We start from the raw sequence: 21,236 nt of genomic DNA on the forward strand, positions 1-21,236 counted from the left end.
ACCGATCTCACACTCATGCCTGCGCCCCCACAGTATCCTGACATCTCCACACCAGACCCAGTCAGGAAACTGTCCGGGGTCGGGGTCCTGGCATATCCCCAGGGAATAGGCGTGAGACCAGGCGGCATGTCAGGGGCCCAGGCCCTCCGGCTCCCCGCCCACGGGCTCACGGCTGACCCCGCCGGAGCAGGCAGACTTGCGAGGGAGCGGTGATGTGCCTGGCACCTCGTGGGCCCTCTGACCCGGCCTCCCGCTGTTAACCCTGGAGTACCGCCCCGCACCCTCCCCCCCAACCTCGGTGCCACTTTAGACCCTTCCCAGTTCCTGGAATCCATACGCCGCTGCTTGTAGACGGCTTACCCCATCCCAAACCTCCTCGGGGTTTCCCGTTTAACCACCGCGCCGAGGTCTGCGGATGCTCTCTGTGCTCGCCAGACCCCCACCCCCTACCCCCGGCAAGGGCACAGTCACCCACAGTGGCTCTGGGGTTGCCCCCCTCCCTTGGAGGTGCCTCCCTAACAGAGCACCCCCCGCCCAGAGCTGTGCCCAGGGGACCAGGGTGCAACAAGAGAGCAGCCCCTCCTTCCACGCGGCTGTCGGAAGGCTCGGGCGCAAGCCTTTGGATCAAGGCGTCTTGATCCCTGCTCTGGACTCGGAAGAGCAAGGGTTCCATTCTCTTCTCTTGGAGTCCAGCCCCCACCCCCGGCTTGCCCCGCGCCCCGCGCCCCAGAGCCTTGTCATCTTGCCCACGTGCCTGGGCAGCAGCCGCAAGGCTTGGGCAGTCCCGCCCCGGAATGTGCATGCCCGATCGTGGCCAAGCCTGTGCGCTCGAGTGTGTGGCCCTGCACGTGCGCACGCATGACGTAGGGCGCCGCTGGAGCACGTCTCCTCTGTCTGCCCATCCAGGTTACTCGTCGCTGCAGGACGAGCTGCTGTCCCCCGCCTCCCTGCACTACGCGCTCCCCTCTCCGCTGCGCGCAGACCAGTACTGGAACGAGGTGGCCGTCCTAGACGCCATCCCCTTGGCGGGCACGGAGCATGACGCCCTGCTGGAGATGTCTGACATGCAGGTGTGGTCCGCGGGCCTCACGCCCTCACTGGTCACTGCTGAGGACTCCTCTCTGGAGTGCAGCAAGGCCGAGGACTCGGACGCCACCGGGCACGAGTGGAAGCTGGAGGGGGCGCTCTCCGAGGGACCCCAGGGCCCCACGCTGGGCTCTCTGGACCTCGTGGAGGACGACACGGTGGATTCAGATGCCACAAATGGCCTTATCGATTTGCTTGACCAGGAGGAAGGTCAGAGGTCAGAAGAGAAGCTGCCAGGTCATGAGAGGCAGGAGGACTCAACAGGTGCAGGGCAGGACTCAGAGCGTGAAGTGTCTCTTGTTTCAGGCCAGCAGAGGGTACACGCCCGAGTCTCAGAAACCCCCACCGTGAGTTGGGCGATGGACTCGAGCCAGGACAGGTAAGGGCAAGGGCTGGGCTGCCGGGCGGGGTGCCTTTTGCCATCCCGGGCTTCCGGGGGGGTCCTGTGCCTAGCAGCGAGTAAGGGGGGAACTTTTATATGCTGCTGCCCCCCAAACCTTGTGTGCCAAACGCCCTGGAGGAAATAATTCAGTAAGGTGCCAGCTTGCCCCTGCACCTCCCAGCCAGCACGCAGGCCTCTGTGTTGTGATAAAGAGTGGAGCTGCGTCTGCAAAGGCCAGTCCTTCCCCGCCCCACCTCCAACTCCTGTGCAGCCCCCAGGAGAGAGGCTGGGGGTGTTGGGATGGGGAGAGCGATTGTCAGGCTGGGACAAGCCACGGCCCTGGCAGTACAGCAGAGCTGGGGGCCCTGGGCCTGGTCACTGCTGTGTCGATTGTTGAAAGCAAACCATAATTGGAAACCTGGAAGCTCCAGGGCCCAGGCAAGCGGGTGGGCAGTCACAGGGCCTGCATGTGACGGAGCTGATAAGGCTGCCCTTTCTAGTTACGCCTCTCCGGAGGAGTGAGGCCAATTGGGCTTATCTGGGCGGGACAGAGCTTCAGCTGTTGAAGATGGTTCCTCTCCTGGGTAGCTCCTGGCCACGCTTCCTGCCATGAGAAGGCCTGGGACCCGGCCAGGCTGGCAGTGCAGGTGGAAGGGCCTCGTGCGCCTCGGTGGACACAGAGTGTCCAGGCCACGTCCATGCGGTGGACAGCCCACCGCACCCTGGCGCTTGGGCTAAGTGCAGAGGGGTCTTGGGGCGAGAGCGAGACAGACAGATGAGTGACAGGTATCACCGTGGCCTCTGGGGCTGGCCCAGGAAGGGCGTGGCCGAGGCCCTGTCCTCCCTGTTGCTTTGCTCCTCAGTTTCCCCAAAGTACACGGTTCCTGTGCTCCCGGGAGGCCGCGGCCACCCCCGTGGAGCTCAGGTCCAGCCTGACCGTGGGAAACCTGCTCCCCTGTCCCCTTCCCACCCGTGTCCCCCTCCCAGAAGCCCCGGCAGATGGCGCCTCCCCAGGGAGGAGCCGCTCAGTGTGGCCCCATCCCCCAGCAGGACGGAAAACAAAGCCGTTTAGGAGACAGGATAGCCGGGATTCATTCAGTGCCCCAGATGAACCCTTTGATTCTTGAGGAAAATTGGGCAGGCTGAGCGGTGAGGATCCAAGGTGAAACTGGGCCTCCCAAGCACTGGCCCTTTGCTTAACAAGCATGGACTGGATGCCCGTGTGTGCTGGCCACTGCACCGCTGTGACAGTAGCGTCCCTAGACAGGGACCAGGGGCCTGGCGGCCAAGCCTCAGAGCATGACTGGCGGGCTCTGTGACCTGGGCCAGCCCTCCCGTGGGGACAGATGGATTTCATTCATTCACCTGACAGTGAGTATTGAGGCCAGCTGTGTGCCAGGCCCCTGTGCAAATGCCTCCAAGCCAGGGTTGTGGCCTTAAGCAAAACACTGTCGCCACCCGCGAGACATTTGTGTTCTTGTGCAGCGGTCCCCAGTCTTTTTTGGCAGCAAGGACCGATTTCGTGGAAGACAGTTTTTCCATGAAGTGGGGGTGGCGGGGGGGATGGTTTGGGGATAATTCAAGTGCATTGCATTTATTGAGCCCTTTATTTCTATTCTGATTACATCAGCTCCATCTCAGATCATCGGGCACTGGATCCTGGTGGTGGGGGCCCGTGTTCTAGGTAGGGGAAACTGAAAATAAACAGATAAAGTAAATGGATTGGAAAGTAATTTTAAAAAAGAAATGCTCATTAGTGCCAAGTGCTGAAAAGAAAAAATAAAGCAGGAAAAGGGGAGGGTGGAATTACAGAGAAGGCGGCCAGGGGCGCCTGAGAGTGACTTGGAGGAAAGACGTAAAGGAATTCAGGTGACAAGCCCTGTGAGCATCTGAGCAGAGGTGCCTCAGAGGCCCTGTTGGTGCAAAGGCCTCAGAGCAGAGCATGCCCACCGCACTCCAGGGACAGCGAGGAGCTGGCTGCACCTGGAGCAGGATGATCAGGGAGGTGGTGGGGCCTGACATGGCAGGCCTTGGGGTCCTAGAAGGACTGTGGTGCTTCTTGGGTGGGATGGAGAACCGTCGGAGGGTTCTGAGCAGAGATCCAAGGTGATCGGGCCACAGCCAGATGCGGCCAGGGGTAGACGCAGGGAGATGAGGTGCAGGAAAGTGACGTGGACCCAGATGGTTGGCCAGGAGTAGTCATGCTCAGGATGTATTTTTGGAAGTGGAATCCCAAGGATTTGCTGGCAAATAAGATATAGTGATTGAGAGAAAGAGGGGGTGTCCCAGAGGACACAGGTGTCCTTGAGCTGACACCTGCAGGACCCAGGGTGCCGTCTGCTGCAGGGTGGGGAGACAGCTGGGGAGGAGCCCCTCGGTGAGGACTTGAGCCCACGAGATGCCCATCAGAGACCTCCAGGCAGGTGTCAAGGAGGCCGTTGGACACACAGGCCTGCAGCTCAGGGACGAGCTGCTGGGGACCCGCCGGTGGGCTTAAAGCCACAGGTTGAATGACCTCACCTGGGAAGTGGATATAGACAGGGAGAGAGGTCTGAGAACTGAGCCTGGGAAAGTTAGGAGGAGACACAGAGGACACTGGGAAGGAACGGCCGGCGAGGGAGGGAGGAGCCCGCACTTGTGTTCCTGAGGCTGTGGAAGAGCCTGCTTTGAGGGGCGGGGGGGTCATCCCACCTGCTGAGCCCCGCCGTGAGGACTGTGGGATGGGAGCACCATGGGGGGCTGGACGGCGGGTGTGGGGACCCCTGATGACCAGACCATCACAGGGCCACAGAAGCAGAGCCGTCCACTCAGAGGACAGGCCCAGCGGCACCGGTGTCTGCGTCCCTGGACGGGGCCGATGCTGTGTGCTGGTTCACGCCCTCCCAGCCTCCAGAGGGCAGGGCAGGCTCCAGACAGGGAGGACCCCCGAGAGAGGAAGCTGGGGGTGACGGGTGTCCTCGGTCTCTTCCCGGGGGCCAGGGTGCACGACTGGGATGCGGAAGGCTCTATCGTCTCCTACCTGCAAGAGGCTGCACATGGCTCCCAGCTGGAGGAGGCCCCGCTGGGCCCACACTTATTCCAGAGAACAGTCGGTGGCTCACCAGAGCTCGAGGAGGGCCCCGGGCCTGCGGCTGAGCAGTCTGAGGTCGGCAGGGAGCAGAGACCGCCCAGCCCCCAAGAGTGGACGCAGGAGGCTGGCAGCACCGTCTCCCTCCAGGTAAAGGTGGGCGCCCTCGGGCAGGGAGGACCAGGGTCCCCGGCATCCACTTACTCGCTCAGACCCCCGCTGTGAGTGGTTTCTCTTTAAAGCCTGGGGCGGTGGCTTCTCTTTCTGTCTGCCCATCTGTCAGCCTCCGTGACCCCTCTGAGGGCAGGGAGGGGCTCTCCTTGATGGGGGTCCAGAGACTCCCAGGCACACCTATGGTGCCCCTTTCCCGCTCCCCACCGCCGGCCGCCCTTCATATGCCTAAGGTGGTCACAGGATAAGAGGGGGGCTCTGTAGTTGTTGTTCAGTCTCTCAGTCGTGTCTGACTCTTTGTGACCCCATGCACTGCAGCACGCCAGGCTTCCCTGTCCTTCACTATCTCCCTCAGAGCTTGCTCAAGCTCATGTCCATTGAGTCGGTGATGCCATCCAACCATCTCATCCTCTGTCGCCCCCTTCTCCTCTTGCCTTCTATCTTTCCTAGCATCAGGGTCTTTGGAGGGCTGGTTTTGTTTTCTTTTTCTGTCATGTTTTAGGAAGAAGGGCTTAGAACCCAGAGGCCCGGCCGCTGGCTGATTTGGGTCTTACCCAGTCTTTGGGGCCAATAACCAGCTACTCTCCTCCAGGCCCCTGGGTCCCCTTGTGTAAATGGGGTAGAGAAAGGATTGTCGCCAGGGTTCACTGGGGTCTCTGTGCCCATGCGGGTAGACCCCTGTGGGGACAGGCTGGGACGGCAGTGGAGGGCGGGGGCGACCCCTGCACAGGCTGTGGCCTCCACCCTCCCTTCAGTCCCCGCTACTTACTTTATTTATTCGGTTTTGTCTTGACTCCCCATTTCCTTGGACATCTGTTTCAATGTGTTTTTTGAAACCTTTTTGCATTGTGAAAAATTACAAATAGATACAAAACCGGGTAGGATAGCCTATCACCTTCCAGCACACACTTCCCCCTGACGTTATCTTGAAACTAATCCCAGATGTCTTATGATCTTGCGTGCATGCTCAGTCGCTGCAGTAATATCTGACTCTTTTCAATCCCATGGACTGTAGCCTACCAGGCTCCTGTGTCCATGGGATTCTCCAGGCAAGAATACTGGAGTGGTTTGCCATGCCCTCCTCCAGGGGATCTTCCCAACCCAGGGGTCGAGCCCAGGTCTCCTGCATTGCAGGTGGATTCTTTACCGTCTGAGCCACCAGGGAAGCCCAAGAATACTGGAGTGGGTTGCCGTTCCCTCCTTCGGGGGATCTTCCCAGCCCAGGGATCCATCCCTCCTCTCTCACGTCTCCTGCATTGGCAGGCGGGTTCTTTACCACTAGTGCCACTTGGGAAGCCCATTATGATCTTGACATAATTTTTTTTAAATAATTGTATTTATTTGTTTACTTCTGGATGCGCTGGGTCTTCGCTGGCATGGACTTTTCTCTGGCTGCGATGAGCGGGGGCTGCTCTTCCTTGCAGTGGCGTCTCTTGTTGCTCAGCACGGGCTCCAGGCGTGTGGGCTTCAGTCGTTGCCGCTCACGGGCCCTGGAACTCGGGCCCAGTCTTTGTGGTGCCCTGGGTTTAGTTGCTCCGCGGCACGTGGAATCCTCCCAAAGCAGGGATCGAGCCCGTGCCCCCTGCACTGGCAAGTGCGTTCTTATCCACAGAGCCACCAGGGAAGTGCTTGACATCGTTTTAGTTTGTGTTTGTATGAAGCGGGAGTCACCGCTCTGTAACATGTATCGATACTTTTAGCACATGCGTAGCGTGTGCTCTGCATCTCCCTGGTCCCTCGTCTTCCACGCGCACGTGTCCTCTTCTGCCCTCCCCTTCACTGCCAGCTTCTCCCCTCGCCCCTGTCCCAGCCCGAGCCTTGCAGGTACCTCTGAGGACCCCAGGACCGGGTGGGCTCCACCATGGCCTGGGCTGCCGGCTGCCAAGAGGTGCCAGGAATTAAACAGGGTTTTATTTAGAAGCCGTCCCTGACAAGGACATGCCTCTGATGGCCGGGCTGCTGCACCCGTTTTTAACCCCAGGCCACCCTGGCATTCTTGGTGGTCAGACTGCACCCATTTCTGCCACTCCTGGTCGTGCACACTTGTCCCAAAGCACCAGGCCCACCCCCACACCCTGGGTCTGTGCCCCCCAGACCCAGGTCTGTGCACCGCGAGTCCTGGGGACGACATCGCATAGGAGCCTGTCTGGGCTCGGCTTTGTGGGGAGGGGGAGGACTGGAGAGAAGGCAGGATCCTGGAGAAGCAAACCCTCCAGGGTCATTGTGCCCAGCTGCCTCGTTTACAGATAAGGAAACTGAGCCCCAGGAGGCCCGGTGTCAGGGTAGGGAGAGTCCCAGCCCTCCCGGTCCCAGGTCCCTGTCTAGGGTGGATGGGAGGGTGGGCGAACTGTCTCCTCACGGTCTCCTGGGGCCCCGGGGAATGATTGAGAGGCCTGTTTAAGGTGACAGTGTGCAGAGCACCTGTTGACTGGTATTTCAGTGAGCCTCAAAGCTCAGTGGGGGCTGGGGGGTGGTGGTTACTGTAACTAGGGACCTTAGCCTGGAAGGCAGCCAGCCCCTCTCTTCGGCCCGGTAGGCAGCATCTGACCTTGGGCTCCTGGCCCAGGCTTGGACCCAGGGCTCCAGGGCCCCCTACATGTGCTGTGTCTGCATCCCTGGCACTCCTGTGTTGCGATGAGACAAGTCATTAACCTCTCTGTGCCTCCGCTGCCCTTGCGTGATGTGGGAACACCAGAGACACGACGGTGTTAATGTAACCGAGTTGATGTGTGAAAGGGCATGCAGAGCCCCACCTGGGCAGTGGGCTGCGTGGGGTGAGGGCCGTCACAGTCCCTAGCGGTGGGTGGGCTCACAACCCACCCCTCATCTTGACGGCTGTAGAAACCGAGGCCCGGAGGAGCGCCCCCCCGCAACTCCTAGCCACCCCGCTAGGCCTCCAGCCACCCTGCGAGACCTCCGCAGGGTCAGGGTGCCAGTCCTGATTCTGGTTCTTCCTGCCATGCCCGCTGCTGCCCAGAGAGGAGCAGCCCTGTCCTGGAAACGGGACTCCTTCGAGCCTCAGCTGCTGGGCTGCCTTGCGGAGCCAGGCCTGCAGAGGCGAGTTGCAGGCGCCTGGTTCCTGGCCCTGGCGCTGCCAGCCCCGCCTGGGGAAGAGCCATGAAGGAGAGGCCCTAAATAGACACTCTGGGACTCACTTGCATTTAGGATGGCTGTGCTGCCTAAGGCAGGGCAGGGGGGCCACCGAGGGCCACGGGGCTCATGAAATCACATGGGCTCCCAAGGCCCCCGCCACCAGTGCTGGACACCTGCGCTCCTGGGGCTGACCACTCACCCTGGGGGGGTGCTATTTTTGAAACAAACCCTGCACCCTCCAGGGTGTTAGCTGGCTCCACCCCACGAGCAAGCCAGTGGACATCCCCGTGGTCCTGGTGGTAGCCGCCTAGGACACACACCAGGAACCGCGTTCTGCAGACGTCTGATTTTTTTCCCAAGTCCTAAATGGGACCCTTTTCCTGGGCACAGCTAAAGCTGCCTCTGGCTGGCACAGGGGCGGGCTCTCGGTGGTGGGGGTGGGGGCAGCGTTGTTCAAAATGCCCTTTAACACGCACGTCCGGTGCCCGGGACGCACACACCTGCCGGCTTCCCTCTGGCCCTGCTGGACAGCCCGGGGCAGCTGGCTCAGGAGCTAGAATTACTGGGGCCTGACGTCAGCCAGGCCGGGGGCAGAGGCGGGCGCTCAGCCGGGCAGGCACTTGCGCGGCAGTTCCACGGTGGGGGCCCTGCAGCCTCCCGTGCACCGGGGAGAATGGAGCGGGTCCTGGGGGGCCTCCGGAGTCCCCGGGGAGAATGAGCGGCTGGCCCCGCCGCCCTGGCTCCGCAGGCCCTGGAGGCCTGGGCTGGTGAGCAGTCAAGGATGTGGACCTTCGTCACCCAGCTCCTGGTCACCCTGGTGCTGCTGGGCTTCTTCCTGGTCAGCTGCCAGAACGTGGCGCACATCGTCCGGGGCTCCCTGGGCTTCATGCTCAAGCACGTCCACCAGGAGCTGGACAAGGAGCTGGGGGAGAGTGAGGGGCTGAGTGATGATGAGGAGACCATCTCCACCAGGGTGGTCCGGCGCCGGGTCCTCCTGAAGGTAACCTGGGGTAGGGGGGGCGCGGGGAGCACCAGTCCGGTTGCCCCACAGGAAGAGAGGTCGGGCGGCCTGGCTGGGAGGCGCTGGGGATGTGCAGGCCGGAGCTGGGCGGCACTTTCCCGCCCTCCCCACCTCTCGTCCCTCACGATGGCTGAGAAGGATCCGCTCTGGGACTCAGGAGGCTGGCCCTCCTTCTGCTTCTGTCCACAACCAGCTCAGGGAGGCAGAAAGACCCCACCTTGGGGTGCGAGCGTCTGTGGCTGGGGTGTTCTTCCCCTTAAAGTGCCGTAGGAGTAGACGCCAGGCTCTCCCTCCCTCTCCTGGGAGCTCCTCCGTCAACCTGCATCATCGCCGCCCCTGTTTTCCCCATTCCGGGGCATGATGGCAGGGATCCGTCACTCAGCGCTCCCGTGAGCCTGGGCTCCCCTCCCGACCTCAGGCCCAGGGTCCCCAGGGTGCCCGCCCCCCCACCCCCGGCCTCAACTTGGAGCAGCCACTGGAAGTCAGTCCAACTCACTTCTTGCTGAGTTGCGGTTTCCTGCCAGGGTGGGGTCTCATCAGACTCTGGCTGCTGCTGCTACTGCTAACTTATTTCCTTATTGGGCTTCCCTGATGGCTCAGTGGGTAAAGAATCCGCCTACAATGCGGGAGACCCATGTTCAATTCCTGGGTCGGGAAGATCCGCTGGAGAAGGGATAGGCTACCCACTCCAGCATTCTTGGGCTTCTCTTGTGTGGCTCAGCTGGTAAAGACTCTGCCCGCAATGCGGGAGACCCAGGTTTGATCCCTGGGTTGGGAAGATCCCCTGGAGAAGGGAACGGCTACCCACTCCAGTATGGCCTGGAGAACTCCATGGACTGAATAGTCTACGGGGCCGCAAAGACTTGGATGCGACAGAGCGACTTTCACTTCCCCTTTCTTTCCATCTCATCCCCTCTTATCCATCTCGAGTTTTCTACCTTCCTCTGATTCCAGGGGAATGAGCTTCAGAATATTCCAGGGGAGCAGGTGACAGAGGAGCATTTCACAGATGAGCAGGGCAACGTCATCACCAAGAAGGTGGGTGCAGAGTCCCCCCTGAGCTGGGCAGAGGGCTTTGAGCTCACCCTCAGCTTCTTACTACCCTAACAGCAGGGTAAGCCCGGCTCAGATGGGACGGTTCGGGTACCTGCTGCAGTTCCAGACGTGGCGGTCCTTACTTTGCCTGATACAGCCTGAGCTCAGCTGGGGCGGCTGTGTTCCAGAAGGACGGGGCCCTGTGGATACAGCCCAAACCCAGTCCTGTGACGCCTGGCCCTGAAAACAGCTGTGTCACAGCAGTGTGGGGGTCCCCATGGGGCTTCCTGAGATAAAGAGGATGTGAGAACGCATGGGGTTGGCCGCAAGTTTACAGCAGGAGCCGTGATTCTGCCGGACAAGGGCTGTGCTGGCTGAGGCTGAGCGGTGTGGCTCCAGTGCACACGCTCGCTTGGAGCAGGGCCCGGTCTTTCCTTTCACATGAGAAGCTTCACGCTTGTGCATGTTCTCACCTTCCCACTCCTTGCACACGGTCAGTGCAGAGCAGACAGTCATTGGCATGTTCAGATGTGTGACTAGGGAACAGACAGTCGAAGGGACAGACACGCCCTCCCCATCAGGGGCTCACCGTTGTGCAGGGAAGACAGTGTAAACGTCCGTCACACACCTGCAGGCAGAATGGACCCCATGGGCTAGAGATGGAAGTCACAGCGTCAGACCCACTTGTCCCTGAGCCCCGCTGAGACCCCCACAAATTCCAGGCCTTCTGAGACTGCCCAGTGCGGGCTCCCCATCCAACCATGGGGATCAGAGGCCGCCCCTGACCTTGACCACAGGGAAGGGCACCTGGGGCCACAGCCCGCACCCACTGCACCACCCTCTGGGACCTGCCCCCTTTCAAGGTCTTCCTCGACGGCTTCCCCAAGCCCCTCCTGCCCTCCCTCTCACTTTTCCAGATCGTTCGCAAAGTCGTTCGCCAGATAGACCCGTCCGGAGCCGATGACACCCAGGAGCTTGAGGAGGTGATTTCCAAGGGGCCCCCGGAGGACCCTAGTGAGATGGAGGCGGACATTGATTCCTTTATGACTCACGCCAAGGTACTGCTGGGCCCGCGGCCTCCCAGGCCCTCACCCTTCAGAGGGCCCGGCCCGTGACCTCCGCTGCCCCCTGCGCCAGCCCGCCTGGGGCTCTCCTCTCACCTGTCTGCCGGCTCCTCCTCGAGCCTCCTGGTGCTGGTGGCCCCACTCCCGCCGCCTCCGTAGGGTGCCTGTCCTCTCTGGCCTTCCTGCCATCTCTCTGTGTGATCTGTCCTGCCTTCTGTCTGAACTGCTGTCTCCAGGTGGAGCTAAGAGGAAGTGGCCTGCAGCCGGACCTGATAGAGGGCAGGAAGGGGGCTCAGATAGTGAAGCGGGCCAGCCTCAAAAGGGGGAAGCAGTGATCTCCAGCCCCTCTTATGGAATGGCCTCTTTGGAGGTAACACGGACATTAGTCTTGTCTGCATGGCCCGGTATCCCGCCGCCCCCACCCCCAACCTCCGCCACGGCCGCTCATTTCGCATCCCTATCCTTCGGCCAACTCCCGCCTCTCCCAGCATGAAGTGGGAGGACCAGGCATCGCTGTGGTCTCCAAGCTCAGACTCCCGCTTACTAACGGTGCCCTCTGAGCCGTTTCCTCCTTGAGAGAACTGTCACAGCCTCTGCTGACCGGTTCCTCGGGAGTGCAAAAACAGACGCAGGACACGAGCTTCCCTGAGTGAGGAGCACTGGGGGCATCTCCATAGGATTGTTATCCTGGAAGCCCAGCCCATCAAGGGAGCCTGGGGTGGGCGGGGGGCAGGGCCTCAGAGGGCGCAGTGGGGTCCGCTAGCTGTGAGGTTTCGTGCACGTGCCCAGGAAGATCAGGGCGAGGCCTGGAACCCAGCTGTGCCTTGAACCCGGAATCCAAGGCTTCCATCCTCCTTGGTGTTTCCTGAAGTATGTGACTCCCTGGCTTTCTAGGAAGAGGCAAAGTTAACAACAGGAGGCTGTAGGGGTGACAGAGGCTGGGGGCGGGCAGTGCCTGGGCGTGATGTGAAGTGCGGGAGGAAAGGAGGCCGTGAGGACGAGGCGAAGGCTCTCCAGTGGGCTGAGCAGTGCTGGGCCGGGGGCTTCAAGGCCAGCTTGGACCTGCGTCCTCCCTGACGGGTCCTGTACTGAGCTGCCCCGAGGCCCTTCGCTGTGCCCAGCTCGGGTCAGCTCAGTACCGGGCGCGTCGGGGTGGGAGTCGGCCGGAAGCAGGAAGCACGTGGCCCCGGCGCCCGCGCGCACAGGGTTGTTGTCACTTACACCCCCAGGGCCTGGCTCTGGGCCCGCGGCCAGCAGGCTCGCTTTCTGCACTCGGCAAAAAAAAAAGAAAACGCAGGGCTGCTGTCTCCCGAGCCCCCAGAAGTGCTGACTCTGGGCTTCCCTCAGCACTTGGGGAGCAGGGGCGGGGAGTCTGGCCCATCCACTCATAGGATAAAATTAGACCTGACTTCTCAGCAGCTTAAGGAGGTCACCGCGTTAACCCCTACACTGCCAGGGTCCCAGCGGGCTGCTGGTTTAGAGCATCAGCTGTGGTCAGTCCTAGAAATAATCTAGAGGTCCAAATACTTTGAGAAAGCAGAGCGGAAAGCAGAGGACACTCTGGGCCTTATTTTGCGTAGGGCAGCAACGTTTGGCTCGGGTTCTGCTGATGTTCCTGAACAGGAGACAGGTGGCCCAGACCGCAGGCGAGGGGAAGGACGGAACCTAAACATTTTGGAAATTTTTTTCTGTAGATCTGCAAAGTGGCTGAACCCCGCCACACACACACACACACACACACACACACACACACACACAGGAGATGCAGGTCCAAGACCATCGGGCGTGGGTGGCGGGGTGCGGAGTGGCCAGGCTACTGCCAAGGGCTGAGGCTTCTGCCAGGAAGAGGCCAGGAAAGTGTGCAGTGCCGGGGCCAGCGTGGAGGAGGCTCCTGTCTGGTCCCAAGAACCCAGGGGACAGCCTGCAATGCTCTACCCCCTGAGCAAGACAGACTGCAGACAAGATGGGGAAGGGGGTGAGGGCTCTAAGTCCTTCATGCTTTGCTACCTGCCACTTGCAAGCTTGCACAGGCCCCCGGGGTTCACGGATTCCAAATAATTGCTAACTTGCACAGTTGCCTACTAGCTACAGTTCATTGTAACCCCCAAACCCAGCATGCCCAGTGCTTCCCTCCCGGGGCCTTTCAGGGATGTGCAGGGGGGTGAAGCACTGAGTCCCCTGCGGGCCTGTTCCCAGCGGAGGTCAAACAAGGTGACCGTCTCTCTGTCCCTCTTTCAGATCACACTCAGATCCAGTATCCTTTTGGTGTCTATTTTGTGTCACCTTTTTAAATTTTTTTTTCATCTTTGTGCTGTTGGTGGGTGATTTCACTGTTATAAACGGTCCTGCCTGTCTAGTGTCGCTAAGAGCAGCAGGGCTGTGATGGGCCGAGTGGAGGAAATCCGTGTGTTAGATGAGCTTCATTCAGTCATGAGTTAAAGCTCTGCAGGACACGAGTTCAGTATTAATAATGCAACAATATCCAGTTGACCCTTGAACAACTTGGGACTTAGAGGGCACTGACCCTCCAGGCAGTTGAAAATCTCAGCACTGCTCTGTCTGCCTGAAAAAACAAAGGCTTTGATGAATGACTCACCCCCAGGGCAGGAAGCTGGAACAGTCTGGATAGAATCCTGGGCTCAAACCCTGGTTCTTTCAACTCTACGTGCTGTGATCTGTAATCCAATATGAACTTGTTCATTTAAAGATCTTGTGAAATGAAAATGCAAGTACTATATTTATTGAAAAAGAAAGCCAATGTACAAGTGGGTCCCTGCAGTTCAAACCCATATTGTTCAAGGGTCAGTGGTACATTAAATATGTTGTCTTTGATCAGAAATACACAGGCTTGTGTGTTCATAGGTTGAAAAACATGTCATGACCAGAGGCTGGCAGGAACCCTGAGCAGCACTTTGCTGGGGAACAGTGGTCCAGGCCTGGCTAATTCAGGTGTCCTGGCGACTTGAGAGAACATGCCCCCTGCAGACAATGAGAACTGACTGAGAGAGAGTGGAAGCTGGGCAGGGATCCAGGGTCCAGGTCTGGCTCCTCCTGCTCCTCAAGCTTCCGTCTCCCACGGGGAGGATGAAATTACTCCCTCTGAATGCGTGTCACTCTGGTGCTGTTGTTGTTTAGCCACTAAGTTGCGTCCGACTCTTTACAACCCCATGGACTATATAGCCCAGCAGGCTTCTCTGTCCATGGGATTTCCCAGGCAAGAATACTGGAGTGGGTTGCCATTTCCTTCTAGGCTTAAAAATAACCATGGTAACCATGAGGGCAACTGTGAGGAGTAAGGAGAATACAGGGTGTATGCTGGCACTCAACCAACTGCAGGTCTTATGTGCAGTGTGACCCAGGCAGGTCAGCTGACCTCTCCAAGCCTCAGATGCCCCAGCATCTTCCCCTTGTAGGGTGGTTATGGTGACCTGTGGGTTTACGATCGGGAAAGGGTTTTCTAAATTGTCCAGTCCCAGTCCACTGATTCTCAAAGTGCCACCCACACCCCTGTGTCGCCCTCATCCGGGCGCCTGGTGACAGTGCAGACTCCCGGCCCTGCCCAGCACTACTGAGCCAGTCCTAGAGCTCAGGACTGGGGCAAGCTCCAGGGATTTTGACTCAGACTGAAGAGTGGATTAGTAGGACCCATTCTGGTTTTTCTTCCCAAATTGCCTAGAGGTCCTGCGGCACAGTTGTAGACTTGATGCCTAAAAATGAGCTGAGATGAGATGGTGACAGTTGGTTCAAAGCAGGGGAACAGCTCAGAGGGCAGAACACCCCAACCCCCGGTGCCCACTTCAAGTCTGCACCTATCCCGCCTGCCCTTGGGAAGGATTTCGCATGAGTTCTGGCAGGCGGAGGAGGAAGCCTTCTAGTCGCATTGAAGCATCTAGATGATTGCTGCGAGTCAAGCCTGGTCAGTGTGCAGCAGGCAGAAGCAGCTGCTGGGTTTTGCTCTAGGTCCAAGAATCAGGGTGTCAGCGCTGCCAGGGCACAGCAGGGAGCAGGCAGCCTGCGCCCTCTAGGTTAGAGGTGCCCAGCCAGGTGCTGGGCAGTGCCACGCATGGGATAGCTGTTGCTTTTTTTGTTTCCTTTTTCAAGAGACACTTTCCATTCAGACACTGTGGTTGCAAAGCCTTGTGTTAGCTCTGAGGAAAGAGAGTATTTTAATAGTAAATAAGTAACAGTTAGCCGCTTCAGTTGTGTCTGACTCTTTGCTACCTTGCACCACGCCCCTCTGTCCATGGGATTTCCCAGGCAAGAATACTAGAGTGAGTTGCCATTTCCTTCTCTAGGGGATCTTCTCGACCATGGGATCGAACCCAGGGCTCCTGTATTGCAGGCAGATTCTTTACTGTCTGAGCCACCAGGGAAGCCCAGGGTATTTTAATAAGTGAAAGTTAACCTATAAAGAACCCACCTGCTGGTGCAGGAGACCTAAGAGACTCGGGTTCGATCACTGGGTTGGGAAGATCCCCTGGATAAAGGAATGGCCACCCACTCCGGTATTCTTGCCTGGAGAATCCCATGGACAGAGGAGCCTGGCGGGCTATAGTCCATGGGGTCGCAAAGAGTCGGACACGACTAAAGCATCTTAGCACAGCACAGTCTCCGTAGGAGGAGACAAGGAGGGCTGAGGTCATATTTTGCTTACTTTCCTCTTTTAAGTGACAGTCCACTCTCACCCCCAGCCTCCGCAGGTATGGAGCCTGGGGCTGCAGGAGAGAGGAGATACCCCCAGACGCTGGCAGGGGTGGGGGCCAGTGGCATACAGAGAGAAATGACATGAGGGAAAGCCTGACCTGCCCAGCCACTGGGAGCTGCAGGAGGCTGTTGTCTTAGCGTTTTGGGGGAGACCTTTCTGGAGGGGCACCCAGGGCAGTGGCGACCGGAGGTCCACACTCCCTGGCCACCCCTGCCGCTGCCGGCTGGTCCCAATGCCTCCTGGAGCTGAGCTCACCCAGAGACAGGAAGAGCGATTACCCCAGAATCATCCCTCTCCACGTTGAACCTTCTCCTCTGCTCTGTGTCAGGGCCGAAGAGCGGGAGGAAGATCCCAGCTTGTCTTCCCCAGGCTCAGGACTCTGTAAGGGCTCTTATGGGCACAGCACTAGGGTAGGCACTCTGAAACCCATGGGAAGGGTATGTACGTGCACACTCAGTCGCCTCAGTCGTGTCTGACTCTTTGCAACCCCACGGACTGTAGCCTGCCAGGCTCCTCTGTCCATGGGATTCTCCAGGCATGAACACTGGAGTGGGTTTCCATGCCCTCCTCCAGGGGGTCTCCCTGACCCAGGGATCGAACCCAAGTCTCTTACATCTCCTGCATTGGGAGGCGGGTTCTTTACCACTGGCACCACCTGGGAAGTGCCCCCCACAGGAAGAGTAAAGGCTGGCTACTGCCCTCAGAGTGTTGATACTCCAGCCAGGGAGGTCAGCAGACGAGAGACAGGACAGACAGGATGGAGCGTTTCCGGATCCTGACCATGGCGGCATCCAGTACCGTTCAGTGTCCTGAGCGCTTCCTAGATGGTTAGCTGTCCAGCATCACAAGAGTCAAACGAGCTGCATCCTCCTCGTGGCCTCATTTTACAGCAAGGGAAACCGAGTCCCCGACAGCATAAGTAACTTGACTGAGACCACGCAGCAGGAAACCGGCAGAGACAGGAGCTGAGTGCAGGCAGCCTGGCTTCAGAGTTCATGCTCTTAACCTGACTGTTCGTTACATGCCAGGCAGTGACACGAGACGGGAGAGAGAAGGGGAGCTAGAGCTTTTGGGAGGGCTTCCTGGAGGAGAGGGCTGGAGGGCAAGGGGCCGAACTTCAGCCGAGAGGAGGGTGGATGGCGTCCTTGATGGAGGAGCCGAGGTCAAAGGCAGGCAGCAGTGGGCATGGGGTTTTGGACTCCGAGGAGGTGGCTTCACTAACAGGGACACGGGCCGTGGTGGAGGGGTCCCTTCCAGGGCGACAGCTTGCTCACGCCATAGCAGCAGCAGGCCTGGCTTTTCGGTCTGGCAAGGAGCTTAAGCCTGCTCTCCATCCCTGGGGAGCCACTCGGGGCTGAGTTCCCCTTGGTCACCTCCAGCCTCCTCCCCAACCCTGGCTCCTGTAGGACCCACGACGAGCTCCCTGCCTGGAGACAGCTGTGCCTCAGATGAGTTTCTGCCTTTCTGTATCACTTCTGGCCCCGCTTAGGAGGCTGTCAGCTCTTCTTCATGTTAAATTCCTACAGATAGAACCCCAGGTGGCCGATCTTGCAAACTTGGAGTTTTACCCACCCCCCCAGGCTGGAAGACGTGGCCCCATGGGGTGGCAGGCATGCCATGTGGCTGTGACTTGTAGGCTGCAGAGTTCAACTTCACTCGGCTGGCACAGCTGCCGTCTTCCAGCCTGATACACCTCGTCTCCTGGGGAGAAAGCCTCTGGTTTTCAAAGACCTCTTGGCCCCAGTCGAGGCTGTCCATCTACAAGACACGGGGAGAGGAGCCAGAGGCTGCTGATAGTAAGAGTCATGGACAGAACCGAAGTGGCACTGAGGTCCCTTGAGGCCATGAGCTCCCAAGGCCATGCCCACTCCGTGCAGGCTGGCACACAGGAGACACCTGTGCCTGTTGGCTGGACTGAACTGAACAAGCCGGGGCGGTGCCACCTAGCCCGGCCCCTCTCCTGGGGGCTGGGTACACGGGGGGCCTCTCCCAGGTGACCATGCCGTCCAGGGAACTCATCCGAGGGCATGGAGCTAGTGGCAGCCTCTGGGTCCGGGAGTCGGCCTGTCGGAGTTTCAGGAAGGTCCTCGCGGGGTTCAGCACCTTGCAGCTCCTGCCTTGCTTGGGGAGGCTGCTTTTTCTGATTCACTCCTGCCTGGGGGCCACCAGCGCAAAAGCTCAGGATGGCGGTTTTTTTTTTTTTTGCTGGGGTTGCACCTCTTCTAAGTGACTCCTTCTCTCTGTGTGTCCCCCAGGATCACACCTCGACACCCAACCCTTGAACTTCACATACTCTGCCACGCACCCAGGAGGAGAGCTGGCCCGGAGGCCCCGCGCACGCGTCCCTGGAGGCTGACGGCATGACCTCTGTAAGGGACTTCCTTTAGTCACCTATTCGCATGAATGACTGTAGACGCATGACCTACAGTCTTCAATCCTGCCTCTAGCCACGGTGGATCTCTGTGGGGAATGTGGACGGAAGCAGCCAGAGGGGGTGTGCAGAGAGAGAGAGGGACGCAAAACGCGCGCAGGAGAGCGCCAAGGCAACAGCAACACAAGGGCTCTTTTGTGGCTGGGATGAGATATTTTTTAAATCATTTCAATTTTGGCTTGTTACAGGGTACTTTTTTTTTTTCCCCCCAACCTCATTCTGTAGGAAATCCATGTGAGCTTCCTGGAAAGGGGGGGAAAAATGAGCTTCCTGAAAAGGGAAAAAAAAGAAAATTAGACATGAAATCAGTTCCACACCATTAATCCCTTGCCCTCATCTGCCAGCCTTCCGCACCCACACACCTCCATGCTCCATGTGTGACCATCCTTGCCCGTGGACCGAACCTTCCAGAACCTTCCAGAATGTGCTACACGGCATCAGGAAACACATACACGCCCGCACATGTACACCTCTCCCCTCTGCTCAGTATACACACAGATTTTACTGTGATGTCCGAGGCTGTATAGACTCTCCTGTGGATAAACTGGAATTTTTTTTATGTTGTCTCTCTCTCTCTCTCTCTCCTCGCCAGTATTAATCATCTTCCAATGGAAAATCATTACCTTCAGAATGCATTCGGGGGTTCCTTGTGTCAGGGACTTAAGAATCTGAGGCGAGGACCCCCCAGGCTTAGCTGCAGGGCTCCAAGGGAGCCAGCGCCCCATCCCGAAGGGTCTTTGCTCTCAGCTGGGGGAGGGCCGATGGCTGTCCCAGGATTGCACCAGCATGTTCAATAGAGAAGAGGTTTTCTATACCTTCAAGCACTTATATCCTAGTCTGTGTTCAAAGTGTAAACTGTACAGTAATCAAGCCTTGTGTATATGAAAACAATAAATACTATGCAAACCAATAGAAACACTTTAGCAGTATGTACAGAGCACTCACAAACAGCTCAGCTCCTGAGGACTTCTCCAGGCTGCGGGAGAAGGAACTCCACAGCCTGTCTTTCAGTAAAAGAGGAAGGAAGGGCATAGGGCTAGCGAATACGGACCTGCCCAGTTCTTAGGCCACCTGAGGTCTCCCGGAGCGAACTTGGTGCTGTAAGTCCAGGCAGCCTGTGGGATGGGGCGGGGGGGTGGCCTGGGCTGGGCAGTCAAGGTGCCCCCGCCCCCCCCCGCCCCCCGCCTCCTGGAGAGGCAGAGCAGGGGGCGCGGGCGGAGCACAGGGGGACAGATGGCTGACCACCTGGAGGCCCCAGCCAGGAAGGAGACCCTCCCGGCCCAGGGCGCCCCCGCCGTCAGGGCAGGAAGGAGACGAAGTTCCTCGCCTCGGTGCCATCAGGGAAGAGCCTTAAAGTTACACCAGAGCCCCCCACCCCGACCCCCGGCAGAGGGAGGCCCGAATCAGCACAACGCGCCCGCCCCGCGGCGCCCTCCAGGCCCGGAGAGAGACTGCAGGCTCTTCTCGCCCGCCCAAGGGCCACACTGTGTGTGGATGTCCGGCCCCCGTCCTCCCCGCCGCTCTGCCGAGGTGTCCTCCGAACACATCCGAACCTTCCAAGTAGCACAGAAGCTCCCTCGACGGCAGAGCGCGCCCCCCACCCCCCAGCGCCCCCGGCCCCGGCCGGCCCCAGAGCACACGTGTTCCCGTGGGTCCAGGCGGGGTCGGGGTCGGCCCGGCCTCCAAGGGGCGCGCGGGGAGAGGGAGCCCCCTTCAGCGCGCGGGGCGGCGCGCAGAGCATCCTCGCCGCCGCCAGCCTGACCCGTCGCCCGGCCCCGGCGCCCCCCACCCCTCCAGCGCCCCCGGCCGGCTGGACTCGCTGAAGGCCAAGGAAGACAGGTGCAGGGCCGCCTCCCGCCGCCATCGGCCCCGCCTTGCCCCGGCGCCCAGACCCGGTAGCCCCCGTAGAGCCCCGGCCCTGGCTGCGCTTTGGCCCCTCGCTCTGTCTGGCTTGGCTGCTTGGCCCGCCGGCCCCGGCCCTCGGCGGCATGCCGCGTCGCTGCTAGTAGGAGCTTGTAGGGAAGGGGTTTGGGGTCGCCACACGATGCCTAGAGAATGCTGCAGTCTGCACCTTAGACGCTTTTTAGAAGTTTTGAAATTACCTTGATTTTTTTAAATTGTTATGAAAATGATTCTTTTCTTGACTCTCCCACACGGCTCTGTTCTCTGGAGGAAATTTCCCCCTACCCATCCTTCTCTGATGTATAGACCATTCTCCCTACACCAGCTGAACAAATGTCAAAATTAATAAAGAAATCGATTCAATGGCACAGGCGCCCTCTCTCCTTCCGGCTCATCTTTAGGGAGTTGGGGGTGGGGGGGAGCGGGGCTGGAGGAGTCTGGGGGTGATCAGTCTGCAGGGAGGCTTTCACCCCACCTGCCCACCTTCTGGGAACATGGGCAGCCCCTTAATCAGGACCACCCATTCTGGGAGAGGCCCCTCACCCCCCAGATGGTAGAGTAGATTGCTGTCCCACCCCATAAGGACCATGTGATGGGGGCAAATCCAAGATGTTTGGAGGGGGCAGCTGCTGCTGCTGTTGCTAAGTCGCTTCAGTCATGTCCGACTCTGCACGACCCCATAGACGGCAGCCCAGCAGGCTCCCCTGTCCCTGGGATTCTCCAGGCAAGAACACTGGAGTGGGTTGCCATTTCCTTCTCCAATGCATGCAAGTGAAAAGTGAAAGTGAAGTCGCTCAGTCGTGTCCGACTCTTAGTGACCCCATGGACTGCAGCCCACCAGGCTCCTCCATCCATGGAATTTTCCAGGCAAGAGTACTGGAGTGGGGTGCCATTGCCTTCTCCGTGGAGGGGGCAGAGGGAACCACAAAGAGCAAGGTAGGTGGGTAAGCCCACAGCAGGCATACATTTCAGGGAGACCCCCAGCGCTCCCTGTGAAGGTGCCTCATCCTTGCACTCAGTGCCAAAGTTCAAGAACTTCCAACAAAATGGCTCTGATTTCCTAACACTTCCTGCAAGGCTAGCCACCAAGCTGGCCTCAGTTTTCTCATCCATCAAATGGGCGAAGGGATCAAGCAAGTAGTAAAGTCTCTTCAGTCTGTCATCCTGGGATCACTGAACACAAATGCCCTTGTCGACCTTGGAGTGAAATAAGAAATTATTTACTCTGGCTTCTCCTCCTAAGTTTGCATCATTGGTGGGGGTGGGAGGCAGGGTATAT

The 21,236-nt window shown here is 59.1% G+C and overlaps 1 protein-coding gene across 11 annotated transcripts in view; it reads left to right on the forward strand.

Moving 5' to 3' along the window:
- The window catches only part of ANK1 (ankyrin 1), a 111,278-nt gene extending 90,953 nt beyond the window's left edge, over nucleotides 1–20,325 (forward strand). For 2 of the 11 annotated variants that reach the window (XM_070364237.1, XM_070364238.1), the window contains 6 exons: nucleotides 907–1,465; nucleotides 4,448–4,685; nucleotides 9,775–9,858; nucleotides 10,773–10,913; nucleotides 11,156–11,289; nucleotides 17,880–20,325. In XM_070364237.1, coding sequence (XP_070220338.1) covers nucleotides 907–1,465; nucleotides 4,448–4,685; nucleotides 9,775–9,858; nucleotides 10,773–10,913; nucleotides 11,156–11,254 — 1,121 coding nt within the window. In that variant the 3' untranslated portion in view covers nucleotides 11,255–11,289; nucleotides 17,880–20,325. Of the gene's footprint in view, nucleotides 1–906; nucleotides 1,466–4,447; nucleotides 4,686–8,376; nucleotides 8,800–9,774; nucleotides 9,859–10,772; nucleotides 10,914–11,155; nucleotides 11,290–17,879 lie in introns of those variants that run through there. The other 9 variants (XM_070364242.1, XM_070364241.1, XR_011462871.1 and 6 more) reach the window with 8 other exon arrangements.
- The last annotated feature ends 911 nt before the right edge of the window (nucleotides 20,326–21,236 follow it).

Source organism: Bos mutus, chromosome 27 (assembly GCF_027580195.1).
Source record: "Bos mutus isolate GX-2022 chromosome 27, NWIPB_WYAK_1.1, whole genome shotgun sequence".
NCBI lineage: Eukaryota > Metazoa > Chordata > Mammalia > Artiodactyla > Bovidae > Bos > Bos mutus.